The sequence below is a fragment of the Oryza glaberrima genome, chromosome 5 (assembly GCF_000147395.1).
Source record: "Oryza glaberrima chromosome 5, OglaRS2, whole genome shotgun sequence".
NCBI classification, from domain to species: domain Eukaryota; kingdom Viridiplantae; phylum Streptophyta; class Magnoliopsida; order Poales; family Poaceae; genus Oryza; species Oryza glaberrima.
Genome location: NC_068330.1, coordinates 9,159,769 through 9,176,649, shown reverse-complemented (window position 1 = coordinate 9,176,649; position 16,881 = coordinate 9,159,769). Strand labels below are relative to the sequence as shown.

General features: G+C 37.9%; 1 protein-coding gene across 1 annotated transcript; it reads left to right on the top strand.

Annotated features, from left to right (window-relative positions):
* The first annotated feature begins 7,036 nt into the window (after window positions 1–7,036).
* LOC127774753 (serine carboxypeptidase 2-like) lies at window positions 7,037–15,087 on the top strand. Its single transcript, XM_052301045.1, has 9 exons — window positions 7,037–7,536; window positions 7,645–7,740; window positions 7,835–7,927; window positions 8,019–8,104; window positions 8,428–8,706; window positions 8,866–8,993; window positions 10,163–10,258; window positions 14,422–14,527; window positions 14,807–15,087. Exons 1-9 carry the CDS (start codon window positions 7,137–7,139, stop codon window positions 14,972–14,974), a joined length of 1,452 nt encoding a protein of 483 aa, XP_052157005.1. The 5' UTR covers window positions 7,037–7,136; the 3' UTR covers window positions 14,975–15,087.
* The last annotated feature ends 1,794 nt before the right edge of the window (window positions 15,088–16,881 follow it).

Here is a 16,881-nt window from a genome sequence, read left to right as displayed (position 1 = left end):
AAACGTATAACAATAATAAGATTAAAACAACTTTCACCCATTGCTACACACGGGTATTTTTTCTAGTCAGATATATTACATGATATGAACTCACAAATAACTATTCACGCGCTTGCTCCCCGCGTCGCCCACGCGTGGGCGACATAGGGAGAAACACTAGTCACCACCCTCCCCATTCTTCTCCGCCGCACTGCCGCTGGAAAGCCGAGCGGCATGCTAGGAAGGCGGTGGCGGGGCCATAACCTCGGCGACACTCGGCCTCAAGCGCGGGGGAGACGGAGCAAAGCTGATGCAGCGGCAGCGTGCCCCGGTGTGGGTAGCCGCGAATCCAACGACGGCACAACCGGATCTGACCCCACGTGATGGGATCTGGCCGCCGTCGAGCCACCGGCGATGGGACCAGGAGTGGCTCAGCGCTGTGTGGAGCAGCGACCAGCGGCGGTGGGAGGACATCCGGCACCGTGCCGTGCGGCTAGTGATGGCGGGAGGTTGTGCGACGTGGAGAGGCGTGGTCGGCGACGCTGGGAGGCCGCGTGGCGCGGAGAGGCGTGGCTGATGACAGCGATGGTGGGCGGCTGGCAACGGTGGGAGGCTGGCGCTGCGACGCGTGGCTGGTGGCCGACACACAGCGGACATGCGACTGTCGGTGGCAGTGGGTCGATGTGGCCTGGTGAGTGGTAGCCGGTGGCCGGCAGTGATGCAATTGCGGCAGGGGGCTTTGGGATTAGCAACGGCGATACGGACGGACCTGAGGTGGTGGTGATGCGGGCTATTCGTCGAGGCGACAATGACGGTGGAGCTGTGAGTGGGTGTTGCAGGCCTGCGACGAGCTCCAATAATCTAGACAACAATCCTCTTGTGGCGGCGCTTGGCCACCACAAGATGGCCATGTTGGGTGGGCTAGTGTGGGGGAGAGGGGATCTATTCTTCTCTCTGGCCCTCTCCCTCGGCAACCCAACTGCGTGGAAGGATTGGGAGCACGGCCAGATGTCGAGCTCTTGCTTGATGGCCTGCCGGCGACGAAGCGCTGGCGCGGTGGCCACTCATCGAAGGTGTGCAGTTGGTGGTGGCCACTGATTTGCAACCAACCTCGACGCAGGAGGGCGACAAGATTAAGGGTGAAAGCCCAGCCCTCAGGCCAGCAAAGGCGACGCCCGCGGACACCGTTTTCACCTTGGGGCGTTGTTTGCGTGAACTTTCCTGCTCTCTCCGAAGGAGTTCTTCAGGTGAAAACCATGTCATGGCTTCTCAGGACGAGCGGCAGTGGCACTCAGTGTTGCATCCTTCTTGGAGGCATCGTTTAGAAGTTCATCTCCATCTGATTGTTGTGTTTTGTGTGTTCTCCAATGGAGGTTTTGGTCATAGATGCATGGCGTGGATGCTATTTTTTTTTCTTTTCCTGACTATAGCCTTCAGGGCTGTAGGGTTGTAAGTTTTTCATGTTCTATCAATACAAAACATCGCGCTGTCTTGTGCGTGTTGTACCTGGACAACCTAGCAGTGCTCGTATGACTTGCTGTATGCACTAGGTTTGATCGTCCTGATCGTAATTCAGATTTTTTATCCTAGATTTTCCAAAGGGTACCTATCGGTACCCACTTGGTACACATATATGCATTAATTGGAACTAGTTGGGTGGCCCGCGTAATTGCGGGGCTAGCACTAATATAAAATTATCTATTTTTTACATATGATTTTATTTTAAATTATTATTCTTGTGTTTCTAATTTTATAGTTTTTAAAAGTCACGCCAGTCGCTACACCTCACTCATCTATCATCCCTTTATTTGCTTACTCGATCTACCACTACTTCTATTCATTCTTTTTAGAACTTTAAAATTAGACCTCAGTAGATTTTAGAGTTGATTGTCTAGTCAAACATCGCCAATGTACTCTTTTACGACCCGTTCGTTGCCTCTTCCTTGATCTTGGCTAGCAGGGAGGTAGCTGAAAACTCCTTCTGTTGGAAGGTTCTGCGATTCCTTTCGTTCCATATCTCCCAGGCGAAGCGACCAACAGCATCAAAGTGCGGAGTGCCTTTTTAGATGTCTCTTGTATGTTTGCGGTGTTGCGATGTCGCCTGCAGACAGAAGAAAAGTTTTTATTTAAACCTTTATTGACCTAATGAGTGAACTACTTGAGGTTGGAACATCGTCATGGCAAGAAGCAGCCGGATAATTGGCTTCTTTTGAGGTTGTCATTCTAAGAGACCTGAATTACCATAATTCTAGTGCAACTAAACGTAAAACTCTACATCGCGCCTCTTCTATGCAGAGCAAGGATGCTGTCCATGTATAGTAAATGCTGATTCAACTAGAAAACAAAAAGGTGAACTAAGAGAGACAAGAGAGAACTGTTGGGGAAGAATAATTATTGAGTTGTCAGAATAATTTCATCCGGTAGGGTTCATTTTGTGCATTTTTAATTGATGCAGAGACTCGTAGTGATACAACTTTTGTCCCTGCCCCACCCCACACAGATATAGAGAGATAACTCTTAAAACTGTACTGATTTATGAGAAACGCCCAGGGTTTTTTCGGCTAGCTCCATAAGGTGGTGAGCTAAACGATTTGGTTTCGAAGCCTCACCCCTTCTAATTAATATTTAATATTAGGTCCTACCCTAATATTTGTGTCTTTTAACTGTACTGATTTGTAATTCCAGTCACAAGAAGGCACATATGAGATCCAATTCAATAGATATAGAATTAGGGAAAACAATTTGAAGTATCGGATTCAATTCTTGGGTGCATATCGTTTATCATTCTATTATATTACAGATAAATGATACATATATATCGTAGATATTTTTTAAAAACAACAGTGCATATAGCGTAGAACTTCGAAGAGTTGAAAATTTTGCTTGAAATCTCCATGCTATTCTGGGTTAAATGTTTAAGTCGATGTTACAATTGGTCATATACATCAGGTTTTCTGAAATGTACTTTCAATTATGACTAGTAGAATGTACGCTTCAATATTTCTTGAGGTGCCTACATGTCGATATAGTACGGTTTGAAAAGTTTGAAATGATAGGGGAATCAACAAGCATGAAACGTTTGAAGGAAAATCTAATCATCGATAGAGACAACTTGGAAAAACCAATGCAACTAAGCACCGTGCCATGGCGGAAAAGTGGTCAGAGAGTATTTGCATTTGTCTATCGTCCAGCTGCCTTGTCACGTTGCCGTCTTCCCAGAATTTTGATTGTGTAGTGCTAACGCTACAGATGCAGGATGACAGGACCCTATTCTAATTCGAGTCCATGAAACGGACCACAGACAAAGAACTTATTCTACCTGTAGATCCTCTAAGACTTAAGAAAGATATACTCAAAAAGAGCAGACTAAAACTGTGTTTGTGATTGTTTGTGCTGTGTTGTATACCTATGTTTTTATGTTGCTATGGAAATTAATTTTTTTTGGGTCAATAGCCAATATAATCCTTTAAGTTTTGCTCCAGATTAATTTAGTATTAGATATTTCAAATTATTTAAACAAGTGCTTGAAATTTATCATGCAGCTTAACATATAGTCTTCGAAAAAAAGGAAGGTGGACATGCCCGTCATTCTTGCATGCAGGATCACGTTTAAATGCCCCTTCAACCAGACATAGAAAAAAAATGATATGTGCGTAGGAAGGGATGCTAATAAGGCTGGAAATACTTTCCGTTAATGTTTTCTTTTATTTTTTCCCTTCTTTTTCTATGGTATATATGTGAGGGGTAAGTTTATCATCCTTAATTTAAAATGAGAATTTAGACTATTTACTTAAAAATGTATCTAGATTTCTAGTGTAAAATTTGGTACCTAAAGGTACTAAGTGCTCAAGGTACTCTCAAGGTATTTTTTCAAGGACCGTAAAATTCCTCAAATGCGAGGGTAGAATGGACATTTAAACATTCATCCCTCATATGTGAGGGTAAAATGGATATTTAAACATTCATCTTGCTTGTGATTTTCGGTAGGTTTAAGAAATATACTATGTCAGATCCAAAATTTTTGGGACTCGATTAGATATAAGAAACATCAAGGAGTAAATTGATCCCCTAGTAAAACTTTGAGAGCCATACTACTCTCTCCGGATTAATAATACTTATCCTTTTGTAGAAGGGCAGTGTCTCTAAAAAAATAACTTTGACCATTATTTTCCATTATAATATGTATAAAAGTGTTAACAAATATATATGATTTTGTTAAAGTACTTTTTAAGACTAATATATATATGTAGTCATCATATTTGAAAGACAAATATTTTAAAAGTAATTCATAATCAAATATTCTAAAGTTTGACATCATCTTTGTCTAAAACGACATGTATTATCAGCCCGGAGGGAGTAGTTATCATCCAAAATTGGACTACAATTTTTTCAGTTTGTTTTACAATTTTAATTATGACCATAAACAATGTTATCCAGCTTTTAGGTCACTCCAATTTGTTTATTTTATGATTTTAGAACACAACTACTTTGTATTATCAGTTGCAACATAAATTACGTTTACCAAACACCAAAATATAAAAAGTTGTTGCAGCATATCAGTCTATCAGATTACTTTTTTCGAATGATCCGTATAAGATAATGCGAAGATTCATATTGATATAGCAGGAAAAAAACAAGATTACAACTGAAGAAGGTCATAATCAGGAAAAAAAGAAAAAATACCACTCCACCACATCCAGGCTCCAAACAATCTCTCTGAAGAAGCACTGGCACCAAGTCAGCTGCCGCTGTGCGTGATCTATCTGATTACAAAGATCAATCGCAATTGCAAAAGGATCTGCTTATGATTACTTAGCAGACCCAACTCCAAGGTTTATGATTTTTTTATTACGGTATTCCAAGTTTGTGTACACATCGTTTTGATATGGATCAAACAGCTTTCTTTCCTGCTATCTTCGGGGCTGTTTGGGAAACAAGGATTTAATCCAAGTCTTTGTCACATCAGATATTTGGACACTAATTTAGAGTATTAAATATATACTAATTTTAAAACCTATTCCATAACCTTAGCCTAATTCGCGAGATGAATCTTTTGAGTCTAATTACGCCATGATTTAACAATGTGATGCTACAGTAAACTTTTCATAATTATGGATTAATTAGGCTTAAAAAATTCGTCTAGCAGATTAGCTCTCATTTATGAAATTAGTTTTTATTAGTCTATGTTTAATACTCCAAATTAGCATCCAAACATCCGATGTGACATGTGCTAAAAAGTTTTAGCCTCATTTGAACACCCCTGAAATATTGGAGGCAATATTCTTATAATAAAGATTATTTCATTTCACCTATTTGCCATGTAAGGCAAGTAATTGGTGAAATAGGTTCACCTACTGTATTAAGATGTACTGCCTCCGTCCCAAAAAAAGACAAACCCCGCGTTTCCGTGTTCAACGACGTTTGACTGTTCGTCTTATATGAATTTTTTTTAAATTAGTATTTTCATTGTTGTGAGATGATAAAACATGATTAATACTTTATGCGTGACTTTTGTTTTTTTAATTTTTTCCATAATTTTTTTAAATAAGACGGATGGTCAAACATTGGACATGGAAACCCAGGGTTTGTCTTTTTTTGGAACGGAGGTAGTATAACTGTAGGTATTAACATTTTTGGTTGCTTCTATATCTACATCACAAAAAGTTTAAATTATAGGCAAAATTTGCTATATGATACTCAACATTTGTGTAATTTCCTGGTAGACATCGCAAAAATGTGTCATGATTGAAAGACACCTAAAAAAAGGATAATTTCATAGAAAACACTTTCGGCTCAATTGGATAAAGAAACTCTTCAAAAAGACTGAATGTCCATAGTGTCAAAGGCCTTTGAGTTAAGGCTGAAGTAAAGATGGAATACGATGTATGCTGGTGATATACTTGGGGTAATGTCAAATTTAGAGTTGCATAATTTTTGAATTTTCACTCTAAAGCTATATTTGAAGCATCTGGTCTTAGGGGCATTCTTGTCTTTTTTTTAAAAAAAATATTTCTCCTATTGAGCCAAATTTAGCAAATTATCAGTTTTTTAATGCCTCTCAGCTGTGGCACGTTTTTCGATGTCTATTAGTAGCAAATTATATAAATTTTGGACGTTTTGCAGTAAAATTTGCCTAAATTATAATATCACATCTCACCAGCAAATTCTCAATTTGATTTGTTATGATGGATTTGACATTTTTAGGCAATAAATTAATTGGTGGCGCTAGACCACGCGCATCAACGAGTTGTGATACATTACACACCATAGATGAAAATAAATTTTACTCGCGGATATGCTCAGTACTCAAATACATGATGATTAAAATAAATTACTCTAATGTCATTCTAGGGCATTCTATAAGATATACGACGTGTTAGGTGTATCAATCATATGCCCTTTAATTTGAATTTAGAGATTTAACTTAACATAATAATTCACATATAGAACATCGTTTTCTGTTTTATCTTTTTATTTTTATATTTAGATTCAAAATACCATAGCTTATTCGTCCCGATATATTTCTATACTTTTCTGATTTACAGAATTTATTTGGTACGCCACAGTAGATTGGCCCATTTTAATGTGTTAGGATGCTGCCAATTTGGTAAAGCCTTATTTCTTGCTTGCACACCAAATAAGTTTAAAAAGGACAATTATGTGTAATAATCATTTCCTCTTTTTCCCTGATGTATTAACTAAGGTCAGATATATCTTGTCTTGATTAAAAAAATCATAATAATAAAGTGCCAAGATTTATCATATAGCTCTAGATAAAGTATCTCGAGAAGAGCTCCAGGTTTGTACAGAAACCTGCCGGCCTGGCAAGGATGACGTCCAAGAAATCTGCACGGTTTCTTCTCCTCTCGTTTGGTTCTCCTCTGTCCATACAGTAACTGACCTGATAATTGTCACAATCTTGACGGGGTTTGGTCTCATCTTTCGTGGTCAGATTTGCCGAACAAACCGAAATTTGGTGGAAAAGAAAGAGGTTACATCAGGAAAGCGTGTAATCCAAACCAAAAATGACATCAAACTCCTCCGTTTATCCCCGCAAAAAAAAAAAAAAACCTCCGCTATTTATACTCTTCGTTCTAAACATCTCTACTATATCAAATTCTACGCACAAACTGTAGTGCACCAGAATTTTGCTACCAATGGAGCTCCCAAGAATGGCCAGTCGTCGTCTTCCTCTGCCACTAGTAGCTCAACTCGTTGTCTTGCTCGGCTTGGCTTGCGGGCTCCGGTCGTCGTCGGCGGCGGCGGCGGCGGCGAGTGGCCTTGCCGGTGAACGGGTTACATATCTACCCGGGCAGCCGCCGGTGGACTTCGACATGTACTCCGGCTACGTCACGGTGGACAAGCGGGCGGGGCGGTCGCTGTTCTACTGGCTGCAGGAGGCGCCGGCGGCGGCGCAGCCGGCGCCGCTCGTGCTGTGGCTGAACGGCGGGCCCGGCTGCTCCTCCGTCGCGTACGGCGCGTCGGAGGAGCTCGGCGCCTTCCGCATCCGCCCCGACGGCGCCACCCTCTTCCTCAACGACTACCGGTGGAACAAAGGTCAGCAAATATATGTATTCAGAGTTGTTCAGAATTCAGGAGATGAAATCATTTCTTGTATGGTATGTAGATGAAATAATTTGTGAAATTTGTTTCAATGGCTGCCAGTGGCGAACATCTTGTTCTTGGACTCGCCGGCCGGCGTCGGATTCTCATACACCAACACCACCTCCGACCTCTACGATTCCGGAGACAAGAGAACTGGTGAATTGCAAAACAATAAACTAGTAATCAATTCTGTTTATGAAATCACTCAAAAGTTATTGGATTTTATATATTATTTTAAAAATTTTTGCAGCTCATGATTCCTATAAGTTTCTGGTGAAATGGTTCGAGAAGTTCCCGCAGTATAAATACCGAGATTTCTACATCGCCGGGGAGAGCTACGCAGGCATTTCATTACTCTGTTTTTTTTTTTACTCTGTTTTTTTCTGCTTAATTGTTTATGGATTAGGCTATAAATAACAATTTAAATGCTGCAGGGCACTATGTTCCTCAGTTGTCCCAGCTTGTGTACCGTAACAACAAAGGCGTCAAGGAGCCCCTGATCAACTTCAAAGGCTTCATGGTACGTAGTACACATTACATACACCTTCCCTTCCCTTACCATCCTTCGCTATATTGAATTGCATGCACTCGTACCAATAAATAAAGACCGACAAATTCACTTATATACTTTGAGAAATAGAAAAAAATGGAAGTACAAACGGCGACTTTAGGTGTGTTTAGTTCACGCTAAAATTGAAAATTTGGTTAAAATTGAAACGATGTGACGGAAAAGTTAAAAGTTTATGTGTGTAGGAAAATTTTGATGTGAAGAAAAAGTTGAAAGTTTGAAGAAAAAGTTTAAAACTAAACTCGGCCTTTGATTGAATAATTGTACGATTTCAGGTGGGGAACGCCGTGACGGACGACTACCACGACTACATCGGCACGTTCGAGTACTGGTGGAACCACGGGATCATCTCCGACGGCACGTACCGGCTGCTGAACGCGTCGTGCGTGCACGACTCCGGCGAGCACCCGGCACCGGCGTGCCTCGCCGCGCTCAACGCCTCCACGGTGGAGCAGGGCGACATCGACATGTACAGCCTCTACACGCCCACCTGCAACGAGACCTCCACCTCGTCGGCGGCGGCGAGGCAGCGGCGGCTCAAGCAAGGCCACTATGTGCGTTTAATTTTTTTTCTCAATTTTTATATAATGGATTAAACCGGTCTCTCATGCACACAGCCTTATTTTTCCTCGATTTGCGTTGTTGTTTTCTACTTTATTTTTCTGGAAAGTTTTGTTATGTGAAATGTAAATGTTTTGTGTGTGTATATGCAGCCGTGGATGACAGGTTCGTATGATCCGTGCACGGAGAGATACTCAACGGAGTACTACAACCGGCCGGAAGTGCAGAGGGCGCTCCACGCCAACGTCACTGGCATAAACTACACATGGGCGACGTGCAGGTTAGTTTGTGCATGCATGCATGCCTGCTTGCCAAAAAGTTTCATACCTTTTTTTCTTTACATTGACACATGGAAGACACGTACATTCACACGCACGAGAAAACACACATGCTTTAATTACTCGTAGAGACGAAGACCAACGACAAATTCCTCGTCTAAAATTCTACTATTAAAAACACACATGTTCTAATTTTGAACCTGATAGACAAAAGGTCGTGTATATGTGACTTTGTCACCACATCATCGATGCTTTCCCAAAGTTTCTTACATTTTCAAATGGTCCCACAAATCTGTGGGGTTTTCCCGTTTTTTACTGTACGTGTAGTTGTAGACCATGGAGTTTTAGGCTTTCTCTGTTTTACGCAACAGTACCTTTTAATGCTTTTTTAAGATAACGAAAATATAACTTTGAGTCTCTTTGTCAAATAGGGTTCGTGTAATCATTCACGTTCGTATAATAAATTAATTAGGGTCGGTTTAGAAAGCCCACAAATAAAAGTGAAAAACCTTGCCAGCTAAAAAAGAAATAAACCATCCGCAATTGGAAACAAAGAATCCACGTGGCCATGACAGCTACACAACAAAGAAGTGATGAAGTTTTAGCCTTTTATTGAGTACTTATCTACTCCTATTTCTATTATAGATTTTTTGATTAAACTTTTTGATCTCCAATAGGAATACTCTGACTGAAACTTCCAATGATTGGTCTCTGTTTATTTTTCTTACCCACTCGGTCCCACAAAGGCTTTACTTTTGGATTTTTATGTCCAACGTTTGACTATCTGTCTTATTTAATTTTTTTTAAGAAAAATTAAAAAAATAATTATACATAAAGTATTATTCAAGTTTTATCATCTAAAAACAATAAAAATAGTAATTATAAAATTTTTTAAAATAAGATGAAAAGTCAAACGTTGTATAAAAATTGAAAAATGAAGTCTTTGTGAGACGGAGGGATTCTTCTAATTGGTCCTTTTCCATAGCACAACACGTCACAGGAAGCAATCACTTCCTAATTAACTACTCCAGCATAATATAGTAACAAGATTGTGACAGTCTGAAATTTAAAAGAAAATTTTCACGAACATGGTGTTTGTACATAGTAGTACACCAGGTTCATGTGGATAGCTCTGCTCATTTGGCTTGTAAAACTGTTGAGTGTATGGCAGTGACATCCTCAACGACAACTGGAGAGATTCGCCAAGGTCCGTGCTTCCTATCTACCATGAGCTTATTGCAGCTGGCCTAAGAATATGGGTCTTCAGGTCAGTTTCCTGCCCCTTTCTTAACTTATTTATTCTTCATGCTGACAGATAAATGAATTCGTGAAGAATATACATGGTGTATCTGTAAATATTCGTCAAAGTTCAGTGAGATTTGGGTATAGCTAATTAACGCGCGTGTGACGACGTCTTTGTTTTTAGGCATGTTCTTACCTCAATTAAACATACTTTTCAGTAAGCCGTTTCAACGCATTGCCTTCTTTTATTTTTTACTTAGGGTATAAAATGATGTAAACGGGTTGTACAAATTGCCACAACACATTTGTGGTTATACAGAGAGAGAAGGGTTCAATAAACTATATGAGAGATGGGGGTGAATTAGATATTAATGACGTAGTATCTATCTACATCTAACTATTGTATGAGTAGTAAGCTATTAGGTTGGCTATAGATGCTATTGATGATATTTTAATTTTTGGAGCTAGTAGCTGACTATATTATTAAACTTGCTCCTATCATATATAGTAACTAGCGTGATAATCCATGCCGATTGCACAACTATAGTATTTTTATAATCTTTTGTCACATAATAGCATACATAATTTCGCATTTTACTAGAAAAAACATTGAAATGTGAACATAATTTTAAATTTTGTTCTTTATGGCATATTTATTTCACTTCTTCCCTACATTTTTATCCTATTAATTAATAGGATCTTCCTATTATGTTTAATTATGTTATTAATTTCACCTACTAATAATGGCATATTGTACATATATATCTGTCATAGTCCATAACCTGCTTCAAATATAAAATATCCATTGTCATTGACAGTTCCTTATTTTTTTAGTTTTATATTATTATATTTTGTTATTGTTGCTCATGGCTTAGACTCTAGGAACTCCGTTGTCACGTTAGGACATGACTAATTAAGGATTTAATCTCATCTGTTAGTTGTATTTTTAATGTAGTTTGAACAATCAAGCTATTTTTGTTTATTTATTAACGCGTGAATACTATAATTTTCAATTAATATGTGACTTTTCTAAATAATACATTTATTTTAACCCAAACTAAAGATATTTCTAAACTTTATTTCTACGTGGACCCTTTCTCTTTATATTATGTTGTTTTAACCTGAATTTAAAGTATATCTAAATCATACTTCTCAACAACTCTTTAATTTATAATATTTATTTTTCAATATATAACTTTTATACATTTCTAAATTGTATTTCTCTATGGACTCTTCTATCAATACTAACAAAATTTTAATCCCAATTTCATAGTCCCTAAGCTGTGTTTTACATGGATTCTTATCTCGTTATTATTTATTTCTAAACTTTTAAGCCGAATTTAAGGTTTGATAAATTCCATATTTATATGGACACTTCTTTTAATTTTTTTCATTTCTTATTCTGAAATACATATATTTCAAATTTTATTTTTCTTTGGACTATTTTTTTTTCTAATTGTACTCATACATGAAATCTATTCTTAGTAATATTTATTTTAGCCTGGATTTAAAATATTTCAAAATTATATTAATACATGGATTCTTCCTCTTAGCTAGTAATATTGCTTATTTCTATTCTAAATTTATAATATTTCTAAATTGTGGTCCTAGGTGAAATCTTTTCTCCGTAATATTTATATTTTAATTTTAAGTTGAGGTATTTATATTTATATTTGAACTCTTTCTCTTAATGTTATTTATTTTTAATCGAATTGTAGATTGTTCTAAATTATATTTCTACCTAGACTATTATCTCTATATTAGTTATATTTAAATTTTAATCCAAGTTCTCTTTTTCGCTAAATTTTATTTTTCCATGGATTATTTTTTCCTTTTTTAATTAATGCGGGAATTTTAGGCCGTGAGAGTTAATACAGTGGCTCTGTTTTATATTACTTTAAGATTGACAGTGTCTCTTAATGTAAAATCCAATCATTACCTTTTCAAAGTAATATTTCTATGATTGTAATAGTTTGAAATATATTAGTGTCATTTTCGTTAAAAAAATATGTTAGTGCCATTTTCACATAAACCGAATGTTTCAACTTATGTTAGTTGCTATTGTTTCAATTTTCAACTGTACAATTTCTAGAAACACTTGTCAAGATAATTCTGCCGCCCTGGACGGGATGAAATTGATTAATCCTCTGAAAGGTGCACATAACAAACTGTTGGTCGTAAACATGCAAGAGGAAATTCCAGATTATCCGTCACGTGAAATGTTTTGATTAAACGACCCGTTAAGAGGTCTTCTGTGTGCTCTTTAAGAATTATTAAGGGACATATAAAGTATGTCCATGTGCTAAATATTCCCTTGTTGATCCATCATTTTCAAAAGAAATAGCCATAAAACGACATAATTCGGCCAACCAGGCGAGGAATCGATGTCTTTTCCTCATTTCTTGTAAGTAGCTTGACATTTGCAAATTTGTCGTCATGCAAGGAAAACAACAAAACCTTTGGATACCCGCTAGGGACCATTTTTTTGTGAATTAGGGATATATGTTTTCCCTTGATGGGACTGAACTCCTAAACTGAAGTGATAATATTACTATAGATCAGTATGTGGCAAGGATTAGATAGAATCATTGTTATGGTAGGATACGATCGAATAGTATCCATCATAAAATCGAAGCAACGCGTAGTCTATGTATATGGTCCATTTCTCTCGAAAATAAATATAAATGGTTGATGGTTGATGGTTGATGAACCTTTATGTAAAATATCCCCCCCCCCCCCCCCCGCGGTCCCTTCTCCCCTTCTTCTCTTCCTATTATAGTACACCACAAAAAAATTTTAAAAAACAAAAAGTTAGAAAAATTTATGTATAAAAAAATTGAATTCAAATTCAAATTTGAATCGGGTATGTAAACTTTTAACTTATAAACTTTAGATCTATAAACTTTAGGTGTATAAACTTTAGATGTATAGAAATACTATATATAGAAAATATTTGAATTATTTGAATTCAAATTCAAATTTGAATCGGGTATATAAACTTTAGGTCTATAAACTTTAGGTGTATAAACTTTAGATGTATAGAAATACTATATATGAAAAATATTTGAATTCAAATTCAAATTTGAATCAGATATATAAACTTTAGGTCTATAAACTTTAGATGTATAGAAATACTATATATAAAAAATATTTGAATTCAAATTCAAATTTGAATCGGATATATAACTTTTAACTTATAAACTTTTGGTCTCTAAACTTTAGATGTATAAACTTGAGGTGTATAAACTTTAGGTGCATAAATTTACTAAAATAGGAAAGTAATACGGTGTCAAAAAAGGAATCCAAGGGGAGGAGGGGGGGGGGGGGGGGTGGGCGGAATCGATCGCTCTTCGCCCAGTAGCATTTCCGCTCTCGCTCTGCCCACCACCGAGCCCACTCAGCCCCATTCTGCCACCATTCCGAAAATTGAACTCTTATGTTATTTTTTATTTTTTGAAGTTCTTGTGGATCGGAATAGTGTTGTCGCTGTGGTGCGGTTTTGCTTGTTTCGGGGAGTTGAACCAGATTGCTAGGTTATTATGGACTATAGACCTGGTTCACACCTTAAGAATTACGTCTGAGACAAGCATAATTCTGAAGCGTCCAATTTTAGTGGCCTGTGGTTAGATGCACATGCCTGTCGAGAGCCCTCAGGCCTGGCAAGGCACCATCCAAACACACCCTATATCTTTGTATTACACGTGAGGGAGATGAAATTAGATCGGTTTTGTTGTTGTCTTTAATATTTAATATTTGTAGCCGGTATAGTTGGTGTACGTTGAAATGGAAAAATAAAGAGAAATGAGGGTTATTGTTGGAGGTCCTGAGATAAATGTAGGCTACAACTGAAGATGATTCTATATCTATGTATTCACAGGAATATTTTATTTTGGTCATCACCGTGACAGTATACAACTTTCACTGGTTTCTATAGCAATATATATACAATACCCTATAAACTTGTGATATTATTAAATTGTTTTTCAAGACAACCAACTATATAAGTATATATGGTTCTCAGACATCCAATCAAATTATATAAAAAACATATTCCATTTGTTTTATATTTTTTTATAAATAAAACTTACTATGTATTTCTACAAAATCCGTCCTGCCAACTATGCAACGATGTTACTCTAATAATGTAGAAGATTGACAAGAATATATCTTGTTATTGTTTATTGGCAGTGGAGACACGGACGCTGTCGTCCCCTTGACAGCAACCAGATACTCCATCGATGCTCTCGGCCTTCCAACTACTGTTAGTTGGTACCCTTGGTATGATGCCATGAAGGTCAGCCTCATTTCAGTCAACAAGTATATATGCATTTTAATGTTTCTCTCTCTCTCTCTCTCTCTCTCTCTCTCTCTCTCTCTCTCTCTCAAACATGCAAAACCTTTACGCCTCAATTGAATATATAACCTTTTCTTTAAAATCTATTTTATATCAGTTTTGTGATCACCTTAATCTGTCCAATTAAGGTTCCAGCTCAAACTAAATTAAGTTTGTTCGAAGAATTCACGAGATTAAGTAACTAATTAATGGCCACTATGGTTGATCTGATGTGATTAGGTTGGTGGGTGGAGCCAAGTGTACAAGGGCTTGAGCTTGGTAACCGTCCGAGGCGCAGGGCACGAAGTGCCGCTACACCGGCCGCGCCAGGCGCTCATACTCTTTAAGCACTTCTTGCAGGGCAAGCCCATGCCCGATGCGCCTACAAAAGTACAAAATGAAGCCTAGATTTGTTAATCTTTATTGTAATTGAAATATTTGTAGCAATAAAATGGAAAAAAAGCAATAAAAATCATTCCAATCAAAAAAATTAAAGAAAGATAATGGATGATACTCCTATATTGTTGTTATCGATCTTCGTTTTGATCTATGAGTCATAAACCATAGAAAAACAAATGAAGCACCTAAAATAATTTATTAATATATTTTTATAATCAACTTAAAATTAAGGTTTAAAATTTTAAATTTTGGCATTGTGTGATTATCTCATTAAGGCTGTGTTTTTTTAGGGGTTGGGAACTCCTCCCCTCCGCACGCAAAACGAAGCGATGGATTAAAGCATGATTAATTAAGTATTGGCTAAAAAAACTTTAAAAATAGATAAATATGATTTCTCACATAAACTTTTCTATGGAAAAAATTTGCACAAAATACACTATTTGACGTTCTGAGAAGCGTGCACGCAAAAAACAAAGGTGGTGAAGTTGGGAACCATGACTTAGAACACAGCCTAATTAAGTGAGCTAGTGTTAATTAAGTATGGCTAAGCATATCATAATTCTAGCTAGATCACATAAGAGACACAAGCTAATCAAATTATCATCCAAGTTTGACAAAGAATAGATATCAAGTGAACTTGGTCTAAGCAAGCATATAGGTAGTCCTCATTCTAAGTAGACTCAATATGCTCATGGATGAATGTGTGACTTGCCTTGCTTTCTCAATCAATCTTCCAAACTCTTCTCCTTGCAATCACACATAAAACAAGGAAAAACCCTAATAAAAACCAAGTAAACAATACATGGAAAGTAAACAAACATGTAGAGCTCAGTTTTAGATGAATTTTGCAAGTTGAATAGCTCAATTTGGAGTCCATATGAATTAGTTATGAATTTTAAAAGTTTTAAAACATTTAAATATATTTCTGATAAACTAACTCGAATTATTGCGCAATTATTAAGGTAGGGGGGGAGGGAAGCAGTGCCGATCAGCGGGTCCCACCATAAGTGACCCAAGGGAGACGGGTGCACGGTAGACCGGGTCTACACATGGCCAGACCAATCGTCTACCACGGGAGTCAGCACCAGGGCAGCCACGTGGAACGGGCACGCCAACGTGGTGCCAACGTAGCAGAGCCACTTGCGGCCATGGCGGGTACCACATGGATGGGCCTAGATCTCTGTTGACGGTCGTTAGCGATCAGATTCGACCGTCAATACTACCAAAATCAAGGAGAACTAGTTATGCTTGCAATGCATATTTGTGTTAGAATAATAATATTCCACTAGTATTAGGATACTAAGCTCTTTGTAGAGAATAACCATAAAATGGAGGAGAATCGACATCAAATCAAACGATCAATCAATCGGACGATGTTGAGAGCTAGACTTATGCATGAATGGGCCAAGAACTCAGAATTGACACGACGAATTTGGCCAAAATTCACAAGTTTGCGAAGAGGAGCAATAGAGGAGGCCACCTGCCGAATTTGGGCTAGGCCGGCCCAGCCCATGGTTCGGCCGAACCCACCGTGGCTCCGTTCAATGCAGGGTTTGGATGTACGGTGTGGATCACTCCCCAATGATGGTTGGAGGGCAATTCCGACCATTCCAATTGCCACAACCGTCATTGGCAGCCTTTTTAAGGAGCTCCTCTTCTAATTTTCTCTACACACCTCAAGTAAAGTTCTCTCATATTCTCTCAAGCTTAGCTTAGTATTCTCAAGCTAATGGAATAGGAATAGAATAGAAATCGGAGTCCGGAAGTCTTCGGAAGAGTTCGGGTATGGCTCTAGTAGCTCTCCTTTCTTCTTTTGTAAGACTTGTACTTTATTTAGAATATTCTTCTTTATATAATTCTGGTATAGAAATACTTTCCGAGTACATGAATGCTAACTTTACTTCATATTCAAGTTA